Source organism: Saccopteryx bilineata, chromosome 2 (genome assembly GCF_036850765.1).
Source record: "Saccopteryx bilineata isolate mSacBil1 chromosome 2, mSacBil1_pri_phased_curated, whole genome shotgun sequence".
NCBI classification, from domain to species: domain Eukaryota; kingdom Metazoa; phylum Chordata; class Mammalia; order Chiroptera; family Emballonuridae; genus Saccopteryx; species Saccopteryx bilineata.
Genome location: NC_089491.1, coordinates 65489089 through 65505734, shown reverse-complemented (window position 1 = coordinate 65505734; position 16646 = coordinate 65489089). Strand labels below are relative to the sequence as shown.

General features: G+C 33.5%; 1 protein-coding gene across 4 annotated transcripts in view; it reads right to left on the bottom strand.

Moving 5' to 3' along the window:
• JAK2 (Janus kinase 2) overlaps nucleotides 1-16646 on the bottom strand; it is a 137593-nt gene that overhangs the window by 41604 nt on the left and 79343 nt on the right. For all 4 annotated transcript variants that reach the window (XM_066257197.1, XM_066257196.1, XM_066257198.1 and 1 more), the window contains 5 exons: nucleotides 14638-14959; nucleotides 13739-13858; nucleotides 3244-3401; nucleotides 2241-2352; nucleotides 173-359 (listed from right to left, as the gene is read on the bottom strand). In XM_066257197.1, coding sequence (XP_066113294.1) covers nucleotides 173-359; nucleotides 2241-2352; nucleotides 3244-3401; nucleotides 13739-13858; nucleotides 14638-14959 — 899 coding nt within the window. The remainder of the gene's footprint in view (nucleotides 1-172; nucleotides 360-2240; nucleotides 2353-3243; nucleotides 3402-13738; nucleotides 13859-14637; nucleotides 14960-16646) is intronic.

Sequence of the window (16646 nt, the reverse complement as noted above, 5' to 3'; positions counted from 1 at the left end):
ACCAAATGGAAAAATCCTACTTGAGAATGTATGTATAAAAATATGAGACAAAATTAATGTCTTTAAAGCTGCATCTTTCATATTTCTTTTTAAGTCCATACACTGATGATATCACTCACTATATACAAAGGCCATGACCTAGCTTTTAAAAATAACTGGAAAGTTATTGTACCTTTTGGCTTTGGAGGACAGCATTTTGTAAACTGGAAAATTATATTGTCTGAGCGAACAGTTTCCATCTGGTAGCAATTCAAAAGATCTTTAAGATTACTGAAGTTCTTCTTAGTCCCACTGAGGTTGTATTCTTCATTCTCAGTTTTTGTAATTAAACAGTGCTTATATTCAATGACACTGTCTCGCTATATAAGTTTAATTATAAAGAGGAAGGAAAAATCACAATAGACATCATAGTGATTATTGTCACAAAATGAATTTCACAAGAATAACCAACAAAATAGTATTTACACATTTGAATCATGAGTCCTAATATAGTACCAGTTTAGGGTAACAAAGGTACTTGATTCCTAAAGAACAAATATACGTACTGCACAGCCTACAGAAATGGCTTAAGAACTGACTTCATTTAAAAAATAAAAGCAATTATAATGAACAATAATAATACTATCCTTAACAGCTTTCCATCATTTATAAGATAAAGTCTACAACTAATTTAATGTATAATAAAGCATTCCTTGAACAGGCTGTGCCTCCATCTCCAACCTCAACTTCTGCCACTCCCAACAGACAGTCTATGTTCTAGCTATAATAAGCGACTTAAACATTTTCAAGAAAAACTTTTCAAGCAAATGTCATGCTATTTCATGCCTTGATAACTGTACATGTTCTCTCTCTACCTATGAATGCACATCTTCTCCTTCTGACCAATGGGCTTTCATTCATTCCTAAAACTCAGTTCAAGTTCCACTTTCTGTGTGGTCCTTCCTATAACTCTCACCACATTCCACAAGCAAAGGTGATTACCCACTCCACTGTGCCATTACTGTATTTGTATAATCGTCTCCAATATGGTTATTTTAATATTTTTCAGTTTTCCAATGTTTATCTTATGTGCTATATTATGAACTTGGTCATTCATCTATTTTTTTGAGCTACTTTTTATAAGCATATTCGACCTACTTACAACTATTTATATAAACTCAACTAAAAACTTCAAGGTCAATCTCAGTTCCTTCCTACTCTAAAAGATCTTCCTTAAAAAGTGTAAGCTTTTTTGTTATTGTCTATATTTGCCTATGCCAAATAATTATGAAGCTCAATTTAGTACTTTTTTGGTATACTTCCTTATATTTTTCCAAAAGACCAATTTCTTAAAACAGGGCTATATATCATACACTCCCTAATACATAACAATATATTCATTTTGATTTGGTAATTGACTATAATAAACTGTTGTAATTTAAAAAATACTGTGAAATTAGGATAGAGTTTTTTTACAATACTGAAGTTATGAAGTAACTTACCTTCTGTTTTATAGACAATTAATCCACTACGTATGCTAAATATAAGATGGTTGTATTTTATAATCTTAAAATAACTGATACATAATAAAATCCTTACATTCTATTTTTAAAAACAAGATAAATTTTGGATGCTGACATAAAGTTTCTCAAGATTTATACCATGAAACTGCCTTATAAGTGATAGTATCTTTCTAGATAATTTTCGATAGTAAGCAATCTTAGAGAACATCCAAAATAATCTGTATTAACAGTGAGGTTTCATTGTAGCTTTATGCTTAAAATATACACTGTAGATCATTATTCTTTATATTGAAAAACCACTAGTTAAAAGCGCAATATTTCTTATTGCATTGTTACTGCCCTATGTCACTTTAATCTTTTAACCATTACTAGTAAAAGGAAAGTTTGCTTCCGATTTATCTTGTTCTATATATTTTGGTAAAGATTTCCACTTTTCTGAAAAAGAGACTCTAAGAAACTTGATGTAATTTGACACACTTGTGACACCTAAACATCAAAAAATAAAATAAATTCACATAAAAAGATAGAAAAACATTATAAATCATTTTATACTTTTATATAAATGCTAGGAATTATATCTTCTTTATTACATACACAGAATTCCTCAGGTAAATTAAACATTATTATGCTGGTTATATTCAGAGCAGTAATTCAAAAGGGCATAAGGTAAATAAACACAAAGGGGAAATTATATAGTCTAAAAAGAGATGTTATTATTAATTAATGTGACATACTAACCTCGACAGCAAAAGTCAAAAAATATTTATTAAACTCTTTAGGACTGCATCGAAGTACATAAAGTCCAGTCTGATTACCTGCTTTCTTCAGTTTACTTATGGCAAAATCCATTCTAAAGGTAAAGAAATAATATGAATGATAATATAGCAAGCTATCAAATAAAGATGAAAAGTTAAACCTAAAACTCAGAAATTTTAGAAATCTCCTCTACTTTGTAAGTTTATCAATGACCTTACATAGAAAATTATTAAAAGTTCAAACTAACTCAAGGGGCAATTATATTGCTTTAAAAACAAATAAAAGGTATTACAGGACACACAAAATCATAAAGAACAACTCATTCATTTGAATTTTCTGCCTTCTGATTACAAATTTAGTATTTTAAAAACCATAATCACTCTCATAAAACTTCATTTAACTATAAAAACAATATATCATAAAACAGTATGTCTCTTTTACCATATCAATTTCTAATATAAAAATATATGTGCATTATTTTAATATTTAATATAATACCAAAGTCTAGGAGAAAATCCATGGCAAGTAACAAAGAGTACTGATTTTTAAAATTTGATATACATATATAGTATAGATATCCAATAAATTCAATAAAAAGGAAAAAATCAAAATCAAAATAAATAAAATTTGATGTTTATAGAAACTGTACATCTTGAAAGAAAAGTCAAAATATAATCTACATGAAAGCAGAAATCATCTCTATTTCACTTATCACTATCTTATCACATTACCTAGGCAACTAAATATCAAACTTTACAGGTTAGAAATATTGCAGACTGGGATACAGGTGATAAATTATATCCTAAATAATTCTAATTATTATTTCATCTAATTGTAAAACTTTTATTACAAAAAACTTCAGTTAAGATTTTTTTTCCTAAACTCCTAAGCTGATATATATATATATATCAGTTGTGTAAAACATTCTTTGTAAATAACTCATTTACTTTTTATAAAATGTACTTCTAAAGTCTCTATTACTCACGAAATTGGGCCATGACAGTTGCTTTGTATATTTTCAAGCACCATTGGAGGTGCTACTTCTTTACAGAGGTAATGATGTGCATCTGCAGTTAATCTATAATATCCATCAATTAATGAAACAAAAGACAATGCCTCTCTTAATGAACTAAGTTCAATTTCCTAAGCAAAAAACAAAAAAAGAAAAGAAAAAAGAAATAAGTATCATTTAAAAAGTCAACTGCATGGCACATATTGAAAACCCTCTTGCTCTATGTTATTAGATTAACTCTACTAGATTAATTTTCTTCCGAATTGTTCAAATGTCTTTTATGGTCCCATTTGAAGTACAATTCTTCTGTCTAATATTTAAGACCCTCTTGAATATGGGCTTATCATGCCTTTCCAGTTATAGTTCATGCTACATCCATAATTTCACTATATTTTCCAGTACCCCTTTTAGACAAATGTGCCAGTTATTTCAATTAGAAATCTACCTAATCTGATAGAAAAGTATTAATTAGAAATAATGACCATTTATTTTTACATATTATGTTATAAACTAAAATGTATATAGAATAAACTAAAATCATGTATAACTATGCTATGATTGTACCATACATACTTATGGAAACACATAATCAGTCTAAAATACAGCATCTTATTTAATGGGAAAACACTGAAGTAACTTCTCCTAAAATCAGGAATAAGATAAGAAAGTAAATACAAATACACTATGTAATAGTGTACTGTATTGTATTATACTAACATAATGAAGCCACAGAAAGCAAAAACAAATACAGAAATTGGAACAAGAAGTTGAAATATCTCTATTTGGAGATTATGTGATTATATACTTAGGAAACCCAAGAAAAAAGTATAAAATTACTACAACAGTAAGATCACTTATTAAGAAAGCAAGATGCAGAAATCAATCTCTTTTACACATAAAAAATAGTCAATTAGGTTTTATAAAAGTATAAACTTAATAAAAAAAACAATCATTTTTAGAAAAACTTCAAAACATTCCTGTGAGACAATTTTTTACTTGACTATACAGAAAATATAATACGTTCTTGAATAGGAAAACTTAACATCTTAAAAATGTAAAAATCTTCCCTGAATTAATTTCCTAATTTGTCACAATCCCATAAAAATACCAAAAGGCTTTGAAGGATGTGCTTAGAAAAACAAGGCAAATATGAGATTCAGAAAACCAAGAATCCAACTTAAGAGAAATAAAGAGAGACAGGAAGATAATTTCCATGAAATACTTGTCAAGCTTTCTCTAAACTAGGCCCTAGAGCACAGTGCAAGGTGCAGGGAATGAAAACACACACACACACACACACACACACACAAAGAAAACACACACACAAAAATATTACCCTTACCTTCAAGAAACTCATAGTCTGGCAGGGAGAAAGTGCACACTATTAACCATATATATAAGGACTACCGGAAAGTTCTGTCCGTTTTTGGAATAAAACAAAATACAAATTTTTCTTACCGTCAATAAACTTTATTAAATAATATATTTCCACACCAATCCTATCTTCTGAATATGGTCAGAAATGGTTTGCTGAGCTGAATTAAGCCTTTCTGCCATCTCTGATGTTGTCAGAAAAGGATCTTGTTCCAACATGGTCTTAACACCATCGTCATCGATCAAAGATGGTCACCCTGAACGTGGCTTATCAGAAAGGTCGAAATCACCTGTTTTGAATTTTTCGAACCATCTTCTGCATGTCCTATCAGAAACTGTACCTTCACCAAACACTTTCAATAAATTTCTACATGCTTCTCTAGCATTTCTTCCTTGTTGAAATTCGTATACAATACAGTGGCATAAATGAACTTTATCAGTAGCCATGGGTACACTATCGCTTCACATATAAAACTAACGTGAATCAATTTTGTTTTAATTTGCTACGTCAGTATGTATACATTAAGTGATAAAAATAGAGAGGCACACATGCGCCAAATAAACATGTACTTACATGTCGAAAATTGTTGTGATAGAAACGGACAGAACTTTCCGGTAGACTTTATATATATGGTTAACCATATATATATATATATATATGTGGTTAATATATATATATGTATATATATATGCCCCCCTCCCTCAAAGTTAGAAGCTGGGAGGCAGTCAGACTCCTGCATGCACCCAACTGAGATCCACCAGGCATGCCCACCAGGGGGTGATGCTCTGCCCATCTGGGGCATAGCTCCATTGCTGCCAGAGCCATTCTAGCACCTGAGGCAGAGGCCATGGAACCATCCTCAGCACCCGGGCCATCTTTGCTCCAATGGAGCCTTGGCTGCGGGAGGGGAAAAGAGAGATAGAGAGGAAGAGGAGGAGAAGCAGATGGGCACTTCTCCTATGTGCCCTGGCCAGGAATCAAACCTGGGACTTCCACATGCAGGGCTGACATTCTACCACTGAGCCAACCAGCCATGGCCTTAATCATATTTTTAATCTAAGAGCAAAGCATGCTAACTAAAATGACTTACAAGTTATAATTTTGGTAATTTAAACAAGAAATGGCCAAAGAGGTATATACAGATATTTAAGTTAAATAAAAAAATAACATTAATATAACATTTAAGCCAAGAAATTAATAAATACCTAAGTTAAAATAAGATAAAGCCAGATATATGATACTTAAGAGCAGAGTATAAAGGAATTCATTCCTTTCTTTTCAACTAAAATAAATAGGATTTCAGAAACTAAGGAAAGAGAAAGGGTTAAATCTTTTAGAATCAATCATGTCTTACAGCTTAGTAGGGCTGAGCTGGGACTGGTTTATACAGTGTGTCTGTAAAGTCATGGTACACTTTTGACAGGTCACAGGAAAGCAACAAAAGACGATAGAAATGTGAAATCTGCACCAAATATAAGAAAAACTCTCCCAGTTTCATACTTATTCAGTGCAGTTCGATGTGGGCTCATGCACAGATTTTTTAGGGCTCCTTAGGTAGATATCCCGTATAGCCTCTACAGACTCATCACTGACTGATGGCCTACCAGTACCGGGTTTCTCCATCAAACTGCCAGTTTCCTTCAACTGCTTATCCCACTGAGTAATGTTATTCCTATATGGTGGCGCTTCATTATAAACATGCCGATATTCACGTTGCACTTTGGTCACGGATTCGAATTTAGCGAGGCACAGAACACACTGAACTTTCCTCTGTACCATCCACATCTCGACTGGCATGGCCATGGGCTGCTCCGCTGTATACATGGTGTTACGTTATCATCTGTGCTAATGCACATGCTGCCACATCATCCTACAGAAACTTGGAGAGTTTTCCTTTTATTTGGTGCAGATTTCACATTTCTATCGTCTTTTGTTGCTTTCCTGTGACTGGTCAAAGTGCACCATGTCTTTATGGACACACTGTATTTTGTTATATAAATTCCCAGTAATACTGTTTTGGTTTCTTTCTCTCCTGTAATTAGTGTGACTGGTATTATACAATTCTCTCTATTGGTTAAAAAAGACTACAGTCAGGAATAAGAACTATAGACAGAACTTGCACAACCCAGATTGGAAGTAAAAGTAACTGGTGCTTTGCTAAATCATAAAAATGAGTTAAAAGATGATGTCAGAGTAATGGCGGCATGAAAGATACTCCTGATCTCTCCCCTTGAAATTTCAACAATTTGAACTATAATGCAGCAAAGAAACCCCAGTGGGCTCACTGGCGTGCTTGAAAGATCCACACACCAAATGAACTAAAGGTGGGACAGGTTGAAAAGGAGGGCAGAAGATAAAATGCATTCCCTGTGGGATCTGGAGAGGAGACAAACCTGAAATGACTGGTTTTTTGTTTTTATTTTCTCTACTAGACTTTGGGGAGGAGGGAATCTCAGGCTGTCTGGATTTTGTCTGAGGGGTATGGAGAGGGGAACCTGGAATGACTGGGTCTTCTTCTTCCAGGAGATAAACCAAAGCAGCCAGAGCACGGGGTCAGGGCCAGTGTTCTCAAGCTCTACCTGCACACCACACTCAGCAGAGAGAGAAAAAACCAAAGTGTGGCTTCAGCCACCCAGGTCCCTCCTCCCTCACCTCATGGTACAAAGTGTGGCAGAGACAAACCCCAAAGGTAGCTCTCCAGAGCTACCCTCTCCGTTGAAGAACAGAGGTACTCTATTCTGGTCCCCCGGTCTGTTGAGACATGGGGAAGAGCACTGGGAAGTCTGAGATCACCATTGCTAGAGCTGGAAAGTCAGAAAGACATAAAGCCCTCACAACACGCCCAACCCATGACCGTGATTGCGGCCCTGCTTACATCATTGAGACAGCAACATAAGCAGTGCAGGACAGCCTACGAACTTCACAGTGTAAAAACTTGTAACATAGTGAACCTACTGGAAGAAGACTCTCAAAACTGAAATTTCTTTTTTCTTTTTTTCCTTCTTATTCTTTTTTCTCTTTTTCTCTTCTGAATTTCATTATCTTTAATTTTTATATTTTTAAATGTAATTTCTTATGGCTGCTTGGTTTTTTATTTTGTTTGTTCATTTCTGATAATTTTTTCTGTGGTTGTCATATCATAATTTTTTAAATGTTTATATTTTTTATTGTTTTGAACTTTTCATTTAAAAAATTTTTTTTTGTTAGGGTTCTTTTTTTTTTGACAGAAACAGGGACAAACAGTCAGGAAGAGAGAGAGATGAGAAGCATCAATTCTTCGTTACAGCTCCTTAGTTGTTCAGTGATTGCTTTCTCATATTTGCCTTAACTGGGGGCTACAGCAGAGCAAGTGACCCTTTGCCCAAGACAGTGACCTTGCACTTCAAGCCAGCGACTTTTGGACTCAAGTCAGCAATCATGGGGTCATGTCTATGATCCCACGCTCAAGCCGAATTAGCCCGAGCTCAAGCCAGTAACCTTGGGGTTTCAAACCTGGGTGCTCCATATCCCAGTCCAAAGCTCTATCCACTGTGCCACTGCCTGGTCAGGCATTAGAATTGTTAACATTACCACTCTCAAATGCCATCAAAGAAGAAGAAATCAAATATCATGGCTACACAAGACAGAGACGTATTTCAGTAAAAAGATGAGAAATATTTTTTAAAAAATCTCAATCACATGGAAACCTTGGAGTTAAATTAAAAATAATTCAAAACTGAAGTTCTGAAAATACTCAGAGATGTGAGAAAACACCAGTACGCAACTTAATGACCTCAGGAAACAAATTAATGACTAAACGAATACTTCACCAAGGAGATGGAAACTTTAAAATCCGAGATGAAGAACCAATAAGTGAACTGAAGACTGAGGTCGTAAGTTCAGCTAATAGAACACACCAGATAGAGAAAATAATCACTGACATCAGAGACAAGCAAAAGGAGACATATTCACAAATTTAAAAAACTGAGAGCTCTACAAGAATTGTCTGACTCAATCAGAAAGAGCAATATAAGAATAATGAAGCCTGACAAGGCAGTTGCACAGTTGCACAGATCATCGGACTGGGACACAGAGGAACCAGGTTCGAAACCCCGAGGTCGCTGGCTCACCAGCTTGAACCCAAGGCTGCTGGTTTGAACAAGGGGTCACTCGGTCTGCTGTAGCCCCTGGATCAAGGCACATATGAGAAAGCAATCAATGAACAACTCAGGTCCTGCAATGAAGAACTGATGCTTCTCATCTCTCTCCTTTCCTGTCTGTCTGCCCCTATCTGTCCGTCTCTGTCACCAAAGGGGAAAAAAAAGAACAATGGGTATATCATAAGAAGAGAAGAGGGAGAAGGGGCTGGAGAGCCTATTCAAACAAATAAATATTGATGAGAATTTCCCAAGCCTATGGAAAGAGATAAAGCCTCAAATCCAAGAAGTAAACAGAACACTGAGTTACCTCAACCTAGAGAGACCTACTCCAAGGCCCATCATAATAAAAATGTCAAAAATCACCCCAAACATTCCAAGTACTGAAAGAGAGGAATTACCAGCCAAGAATACTATACCCATCAAAGTTATCCTTCAAATATGAAGGAGAAATTAAAACTTTTGCAGACATACAGAAGCTGACGGAATTTATCACCAGAAAAACCCCACTGCAGGAAATACTCAAGGGCATTATTTGACCAGACACAAAAAACAAAACAAACCAAAACTCCAAGTAAAAGCTCCAACAAGGTCACAATAAACACAAGGATAATTTGTGACAACAATAACATAAAAGGGAGAGGACAAAGATCTGCAGTAGAAAAGGAAGATGGAGTGCAGAAATTCTAAGATAAATGACTCTTATACATAGGAACATTTTTCTCTTAATAACCTAATTTTAACCACCCAATAAAAAGCCACTACTGAAATACACAGCAATAAAAAAGAAGAAACAGGGGAAAGAAGTATGGAATACCACAACACAAAACCAACTAACAGAAACAGAAGAGAACCAAACAGGACACAGAGCTACCAAGAAAACAAAACATAAAATGGCTATAGGAAATCCTCAAGTGTCAATAATTATCCTAAATGTAAATGGATTGAATTCACCAATAAAGAGGCACAGAGTAGCGATTGGATAAAAAAAAAAAAACCCAATCATATGCTGCCTTCAAGAGTCACATCTAAGCCACAAAGACTTTGAGTAGACCCAAAATGAAAGCTTGGAAAACGATTCTCCAAGCAAATACTATCCAAAGAAAAGCAGGTGTGGCCATACTTATATCTGACAACATTGAATTCAAGACAACAAAGGTAACCAGAGACAAAGATAGACATTTCATAAAGATAAAGGGGACATTATATCAAGAAGACATAACACTTTTTAATATATATACCCCAAACCAGGGAGCACCAAAATATATGAGATATCTACTAACTGATCTAAAAACAGATGCAGACAAAAACACAATCATACTTGGACATTTCAACACACCATTGATTGCTTCAAATAGATCATACAAACAGAAAATCAATAAATAAGTACTGGCCTTAAACAACACACTGAACCAAAACATTTACAGAAGATTTCATTCTAAAAAGTCAGATTATACATGTTTGTCCAGTGTGCATGGAACATTCTCAAGGATAGATAGACCATATGATGGGCCATAATACTAACATCAACAAATTCAGGAAAACTGAAATTATACCAAGCATATTTTCTGACCATAAGCCTTGGAAATTAGAATTCAACTGCAAAAAGAAAGTAAAGAAACCCACAAAAATGTAGAAATTTAACAACATACTTCTAAAAAAATAACTGGGTCAAAGAAGGCATAAAAGCGGAGATCAAGAGATATATACAAATGAAAATGAAAACACAACATATCAAAATTTGTGAGATAAAGCAAAAGCTATAATGAGAGGGAAGTTTATATCATTACAGGCTTATATCAAGAAATAAGAGAGATCCCAAGTAAACAGCTTAACATCACATCTTAAAGAAATAGAAAAAGAACAAAGGTAATACCAAGTCAGCAGAAGAAAAGAAATAGTAAAAATAAGACCGGAACTAAATGAAATAGAGAACAAAATAATTATAGAAAAAATTAATACAGAAAAGGCTAGTTCTTTGAAAAATCAATAAAATTGACAAACCACTGGCTAGACTCACTAAGGAAAAAAGAACTCATATAAACAAAATATGAAATGAAAGAGGAAAAATTACCATAAACATAATAAATATATCTACAAAGGATCATAGAAGAATTTTATGAAAGACTATATGCCACCAAATTCAACAACCTAGAGGAAATGGATAAATTCCTAAAACTATACAATCTTCCTAGATTGAGTCACGAAGAAGTCGAAAATGTAAACAGACCTATAAACAAAGAGGAAACAGAAACAACTATCAAAAACCTCCAATAAACAAAATCCAGGACCAGAAGGCTGCACTAGTGAGGTCTACCAAACATTCAAAGATCTGGTATTTATCCTTCTCAAAATCTTCCCAAAAATAGAAGCAGCAGCAATACTCCCTAACACATTTTATGAAGTCAACATAACTCTCATACCAAAATATGGCAAGAACAAAACAGAAAAAGAAAACTACAGACCAATATCTCTAATAAATGCAGATGCAAAAATCCTAAACAAAATACTAGCAAATCAAATACAAAAACACATTAAAAAAATAATACATCAGGAACAAATGGGATTCATTCCAGGAACACAAGGATGGTTCAACATATGGAAATTGATCAATGTACTATACCACATCAACAAAACAAAGAACAAAAATCATATGTACCTATCAATAGATGCAGAAAAAGCATTTGATAAGATACATCGCTTTATGTTTAAAACACTCAATAAAATAGGTATTGAAGAAAGTACCTCAACATAATAATGGCCATATATGACAAACTATCAGCTAATATCATACTAATTGGTGACAAAATGAAAGCTTTCCTCTAAAATCAGGAACAAAACAAGGCTGCCCACTCTCTCCACTCTTATGCAAAACATAGTACTGGAAGTTTTAGCCAGAGCAATCAGGCAAGAGAAAGAAATAAAAGACATCTACATCGGGAAAGAGGCAGTAAAGATATTACTTTTTGCACATGATACTATCAATATATATAGAAAACCCCAAAAACTCCACCAAAAAACTATTAGAAACAATAAATCAATACAGTCAAGTCACAGGATACAAAATCAGTATAGTATATATAAAAGTCTATTGTTTCCCTACATGCCAACAATAAAACTTCAGAAAATGAACTAAAAATAAAAATTCCTTTTACAATTGAACAAAGAAAAGTAAAATACCTAGGAATAAACTTAAAGGATGAGAAGGACCTATATACTGAAAACTACAGAACATTATTGACAAAATTGAAAAGAACACAATAGAATGGAAAAATACTTCATGTTTATGTATTAGAACAATCAACATACTTCGAATAGCCATATTACCCAAAACAATATACAAATTTAATGCAAACCCCACCAAAATCCCAATGTCACTTTTTAAAGAAAAAGAACAATAAATTACCACATTTGTATGAAACCATAAAAACCCCGAACAGCCAAAGCAATACTGAGAAAAAAGAATGAAGGCAAGGGTATCACACTACCTGACTCCAAATTACATTATAGAGCCTCAATAATCAAAACAGCACGGTTTTGGCAGAAAAACGGACATACAGACCAACGGAACAGAATGTAAAGCCCAGATATAAAACCATATATATATGGACAAATCCTCTTCAACAAAGAAGTCAAAAACACACAATGGAGAAAAGAATGCCTCTTCAATAAATGGTACTGGGAAAATTGGGAAGCCACTTGCAAAAGAATGAAACTTCACTACAGTTTGTCCCTCTGCACAAAAATTAATTCAAAATAGAATAGATCAAAGATCTAAATATAAGAACTGAAACAATAAATTACATAGACGAAAACATAGGTACTAAGCTTATGGACCTTGGCTGTAGAGTACAATTCATGAATTTGACCTCAAAGGCAAGAGAAGTAAAGGCAAAAATAAATGAATGGGACTTTATCAAACTAAAAAAGCTTCTCACAGCAAAAGAAACTGACAACAAAACAAACAGGCAGCCAACTAATGGGGAGATGATATTTGGAAACAACAGCTCAGATAAGGAGTTAATATCCAAAATATATAAAGAACTCACAAATTTCAGCAACAAACAAGCAAACAATCCAATTAAAAAATGGGGAGAGGACCTGAACAGACAGTTCTTCTAAGAGTACATACAAATGGCCAACAGATATATGAAAAGAGGCTCAGCTTCATTAGCTAATCAAGAAATGCAAATCAAAACTACAATGAGATACCATGTCACACCTGTTAGATTAGCTATTATCAACAAGACAGGTAATAAGAAGTGTTGGAGAAAAAAGAACCCTCATTCACTGCTGGTGGGAATGCAAATCAGTATAACCATTATGGAAGAAAGTATGGTGGTTCTTAAAAAAATTAGGAATAGAATTACTATATGACCCAGTGATCCCTCCACTAGGTAATTACCCCCCAAACTAGAAAACATTGGTAAGTAAAGACATACGCACCACCATATTCATCCCAGCATTATTCACAGTGACCAAGATGTGGAAAAAAGTGTCCCTCGATAAGAGTATTGGATAAAAATGATGTGGTACATATATAAAATGGAATACTACCAGTCATAAGAAATGATGACATAGTGCCATTTATGATAACATGGATGGACCTTGAGAACATTATACTAAGTGAAATAGGTAAATCAAAAAAAAATAAGAACTTTTTGATTTCACACACAGGTAGGATATAAACTGAGACTGATAGACATAGATAAAAGTGAAGTGGTTCCCAGGGGAACGGGGATGTTGGGAAGGGGTCATGGGGGAAGATAGTCTTGGGAAGATAGTCTTGGCAGTGATACAAAAAACTAGATGAAAAATAAAAGCTGACTAAGCTGATATTTATGTTTAGAGCTATATTTAAAACTATAAAAAATTTCTATGAGATAACAGGTATTGAGAAGAAATACTTCTAAATAATATATAACATAACCATTATTTAGTCATAAAGCAAACTTACCAGATTTTTACCATCTTGTTTATGAATAGTTACAATTCTGCTCTCATTTGAGCCTTCTTGGTTTGCCTGCTTAATACTGACATCAATAATATCAGGAAAATCACAATATAACTGTAAATCCTATAATTAAGAGTATTTGAAATTAAAACAGGTAGAATCTATGGACACATTTTAAAACAAAACTTATGAAGGAGATAACATTCATAACAAATTCTTTAATATAAAACAGTATTAACAGCAATAGATAAGTATTAAATGGGATACTTTCCTCCAATATTCTAACCCTAGACTATACTATATCTTGCTTTTACTTAAAAATGACAGCATTAAAAAGTGCCAGATTCTTAGGTGTGCTCTAGTAACCCTTTCAATCCAATCAACACTGATAGCAACCAATACCAGAAAATTAAAAATTTTGTTTACCACAGAATGAAGATTAAAAATTTTTTGTATCTCTAATAACAATCTAAGAATACAGATATTAACAAACTTAAAACTTATAATGCAATCCTAAAACAAACTATTTAAGAGGACATCACAAAATCAATTAAAATTAATCTTTTCTAGGATATTAAATTTTATGATTGTGCCTCCTATCAATAGTAAAATAAAAAATTAAAGGTAAAAGGAGGAAAAACAACCTTAAAAATCATTTGTGTGCCTTTTCTGAAACTAATAAAAAACCATTATTAGTTTGTCATAAAGAATAAAAATATTTAAAAACAATCAGAAAAGAACTATAGATATGACCTTGATGGCTTCACACCATTAAAAATTTACACTTCTATCAATGGGAGATGAAAAATACAACACCATGCTTCAAATGACTAAAATTACTTTGCTTTTATTGCCATTCTACTTAAATTAACAAAGAATGAGAACATATTATTAAAAATTACCTGTTCTGTCAGTGTCTCACTTTCTTTATGTTTCCCTCTTGACCACTGAATTCCAGCGTTTCCAGTTATTATAATGGTTGCAAAAATCTCCTCACCTGAAGGACCTCTTCCAGGTTCTTTTACTTCAAATTGCTCTGTGTAGAAGGCAGACTGAAGAGTTTCCAGATTTATAAGATACTTAAGTTTCAAATTTCTGGCAGTGGCTTTGCAATGGCTGAATTGCTCAATAAATCTGCGAAATCTGTACCTTATTCGCTTTCTTGTCAAAATATGATAGTCTTGGATCTTTGCTCGAATACATTTTGGTAAGAATGTCTTGTAGCTAAAGAGTACAAACAGCAAAACAAAACAAATTGGAATATAAATCTAAAACAAAATTAAAAGAGAAATTACCACCTTTCTCCATGAAGTAGGTACTGTAAGCACATAAGTGAAGAAAGATGACATAGTCACCACTCACACAATATAAAACCTTTCATTTGATATGAACATATATATATATATAAATTCTAAGTTATCATAAATGTTTTAGAATAGGAGACATTACTGTTCTTTCCCTAATGCAAATGAAGTCAGTCTAGTTACTAATGGAATCTTTAAAATTTTGTTTCCTCTGATTATCTTATATATCATTTTTTTGGCACTGTGTTGTAAATGTATCCTATGAAGTCATACACAAATACATATCTGAATTCTAGAACTTGTTACATTTTGTTTAATGTTATTGTTGTTCATTATACAAACATACTTTTGTATACATTGTTTTCTTAGGCCAGCTGCAGTCAAAATAATGTCATTTAGAAATGTTCTGACTTTCGTACTTCCATTTCCATATAAAATATCCTAAAAAAAGTAGATAACTTATTTCCCTCCTGCTCAAATATCTGATACAGATAATAAGTACTCAAAACATATAACTTTCAAATTCTTTTACATTAAAATTTTTATTTTATATTTTAGTCCTACCTATGCTTTTGAAGTTATGAGTGTCTATCATATAAGAGTGGTGGAAAGTATTTGCTACTGCTCATCTCTTCCCAATTCTGTATTCAGTGATATCAGGTGTATACCCTGAGATTGGCCATAAAGGGAGTATCAGCAGACATTACAAACAAACCAGATCTTTCCCCTCCACTTCTCTAAAGAACAGGTAAACATTTACCGGCATACCACTTCTTACTCCTTTCCCCACCACTCTACTGTAAGTCCCTGGAGGGACTCTCAGTTTTGTACTCTAATAACCATACTGTTGGAGAAACTCATTTGACAAGGCAGATGTGTTGCACTGTAAATTCATAATCACCAATTTTAAATAGACTTTCATCACAATCATCACTTTTTTGACGTTTCTCTTTCCGACTAATGTTCCTAAACCCCACAACCATGCCATACCTTCTCCAATTTCCTCAAAGCTCCTCCCTCAAACCTCAGCTATATGCCTTCTCACTTTCAGCTGATGACTTCATTTCCTTCTATATATAAAAAAATAATAATGAATAAGTAAATAATAACTTCTCTAAGCAGAGTTCCTTCTATAGCCTGCAGGCAAACCTATATACATCTGCACTCATTCTCTCCTTTCCACCTATTACAATAAATAAGATATAAACCTACTAGTTAAAGCCATTTCTTTAACAGGTACTTCCCTTTTTTTTTTAATAAATTTTTATTAATGTTAATGGGATGACAATAATTCAGGGTACATATATTCAAAGAAAACATGTCTAGGTTATCTTGTCATTAAATTATGTTGCAAACCCCTCGCCCAGAGTCAGATTGTCCTCCGTCATCCTCTGTCTAGTTTTCTCTGTGCCCCTCCCCCTCCCCCTAACTCTCCCCCTCCTTCCCTCCTGCGTCCTCCCTCCCCCCACCCCTGGTAACCATCACACTCTTGTCCATGTCTCTTAGTCTCGTTTTTATGTTCCACCAATGTATGGAATCATGTAGTTCTTGTTTTTTTCTGATTTACTTATTTCACTCGGTATAATGTTATCAAGATCCCACCATTT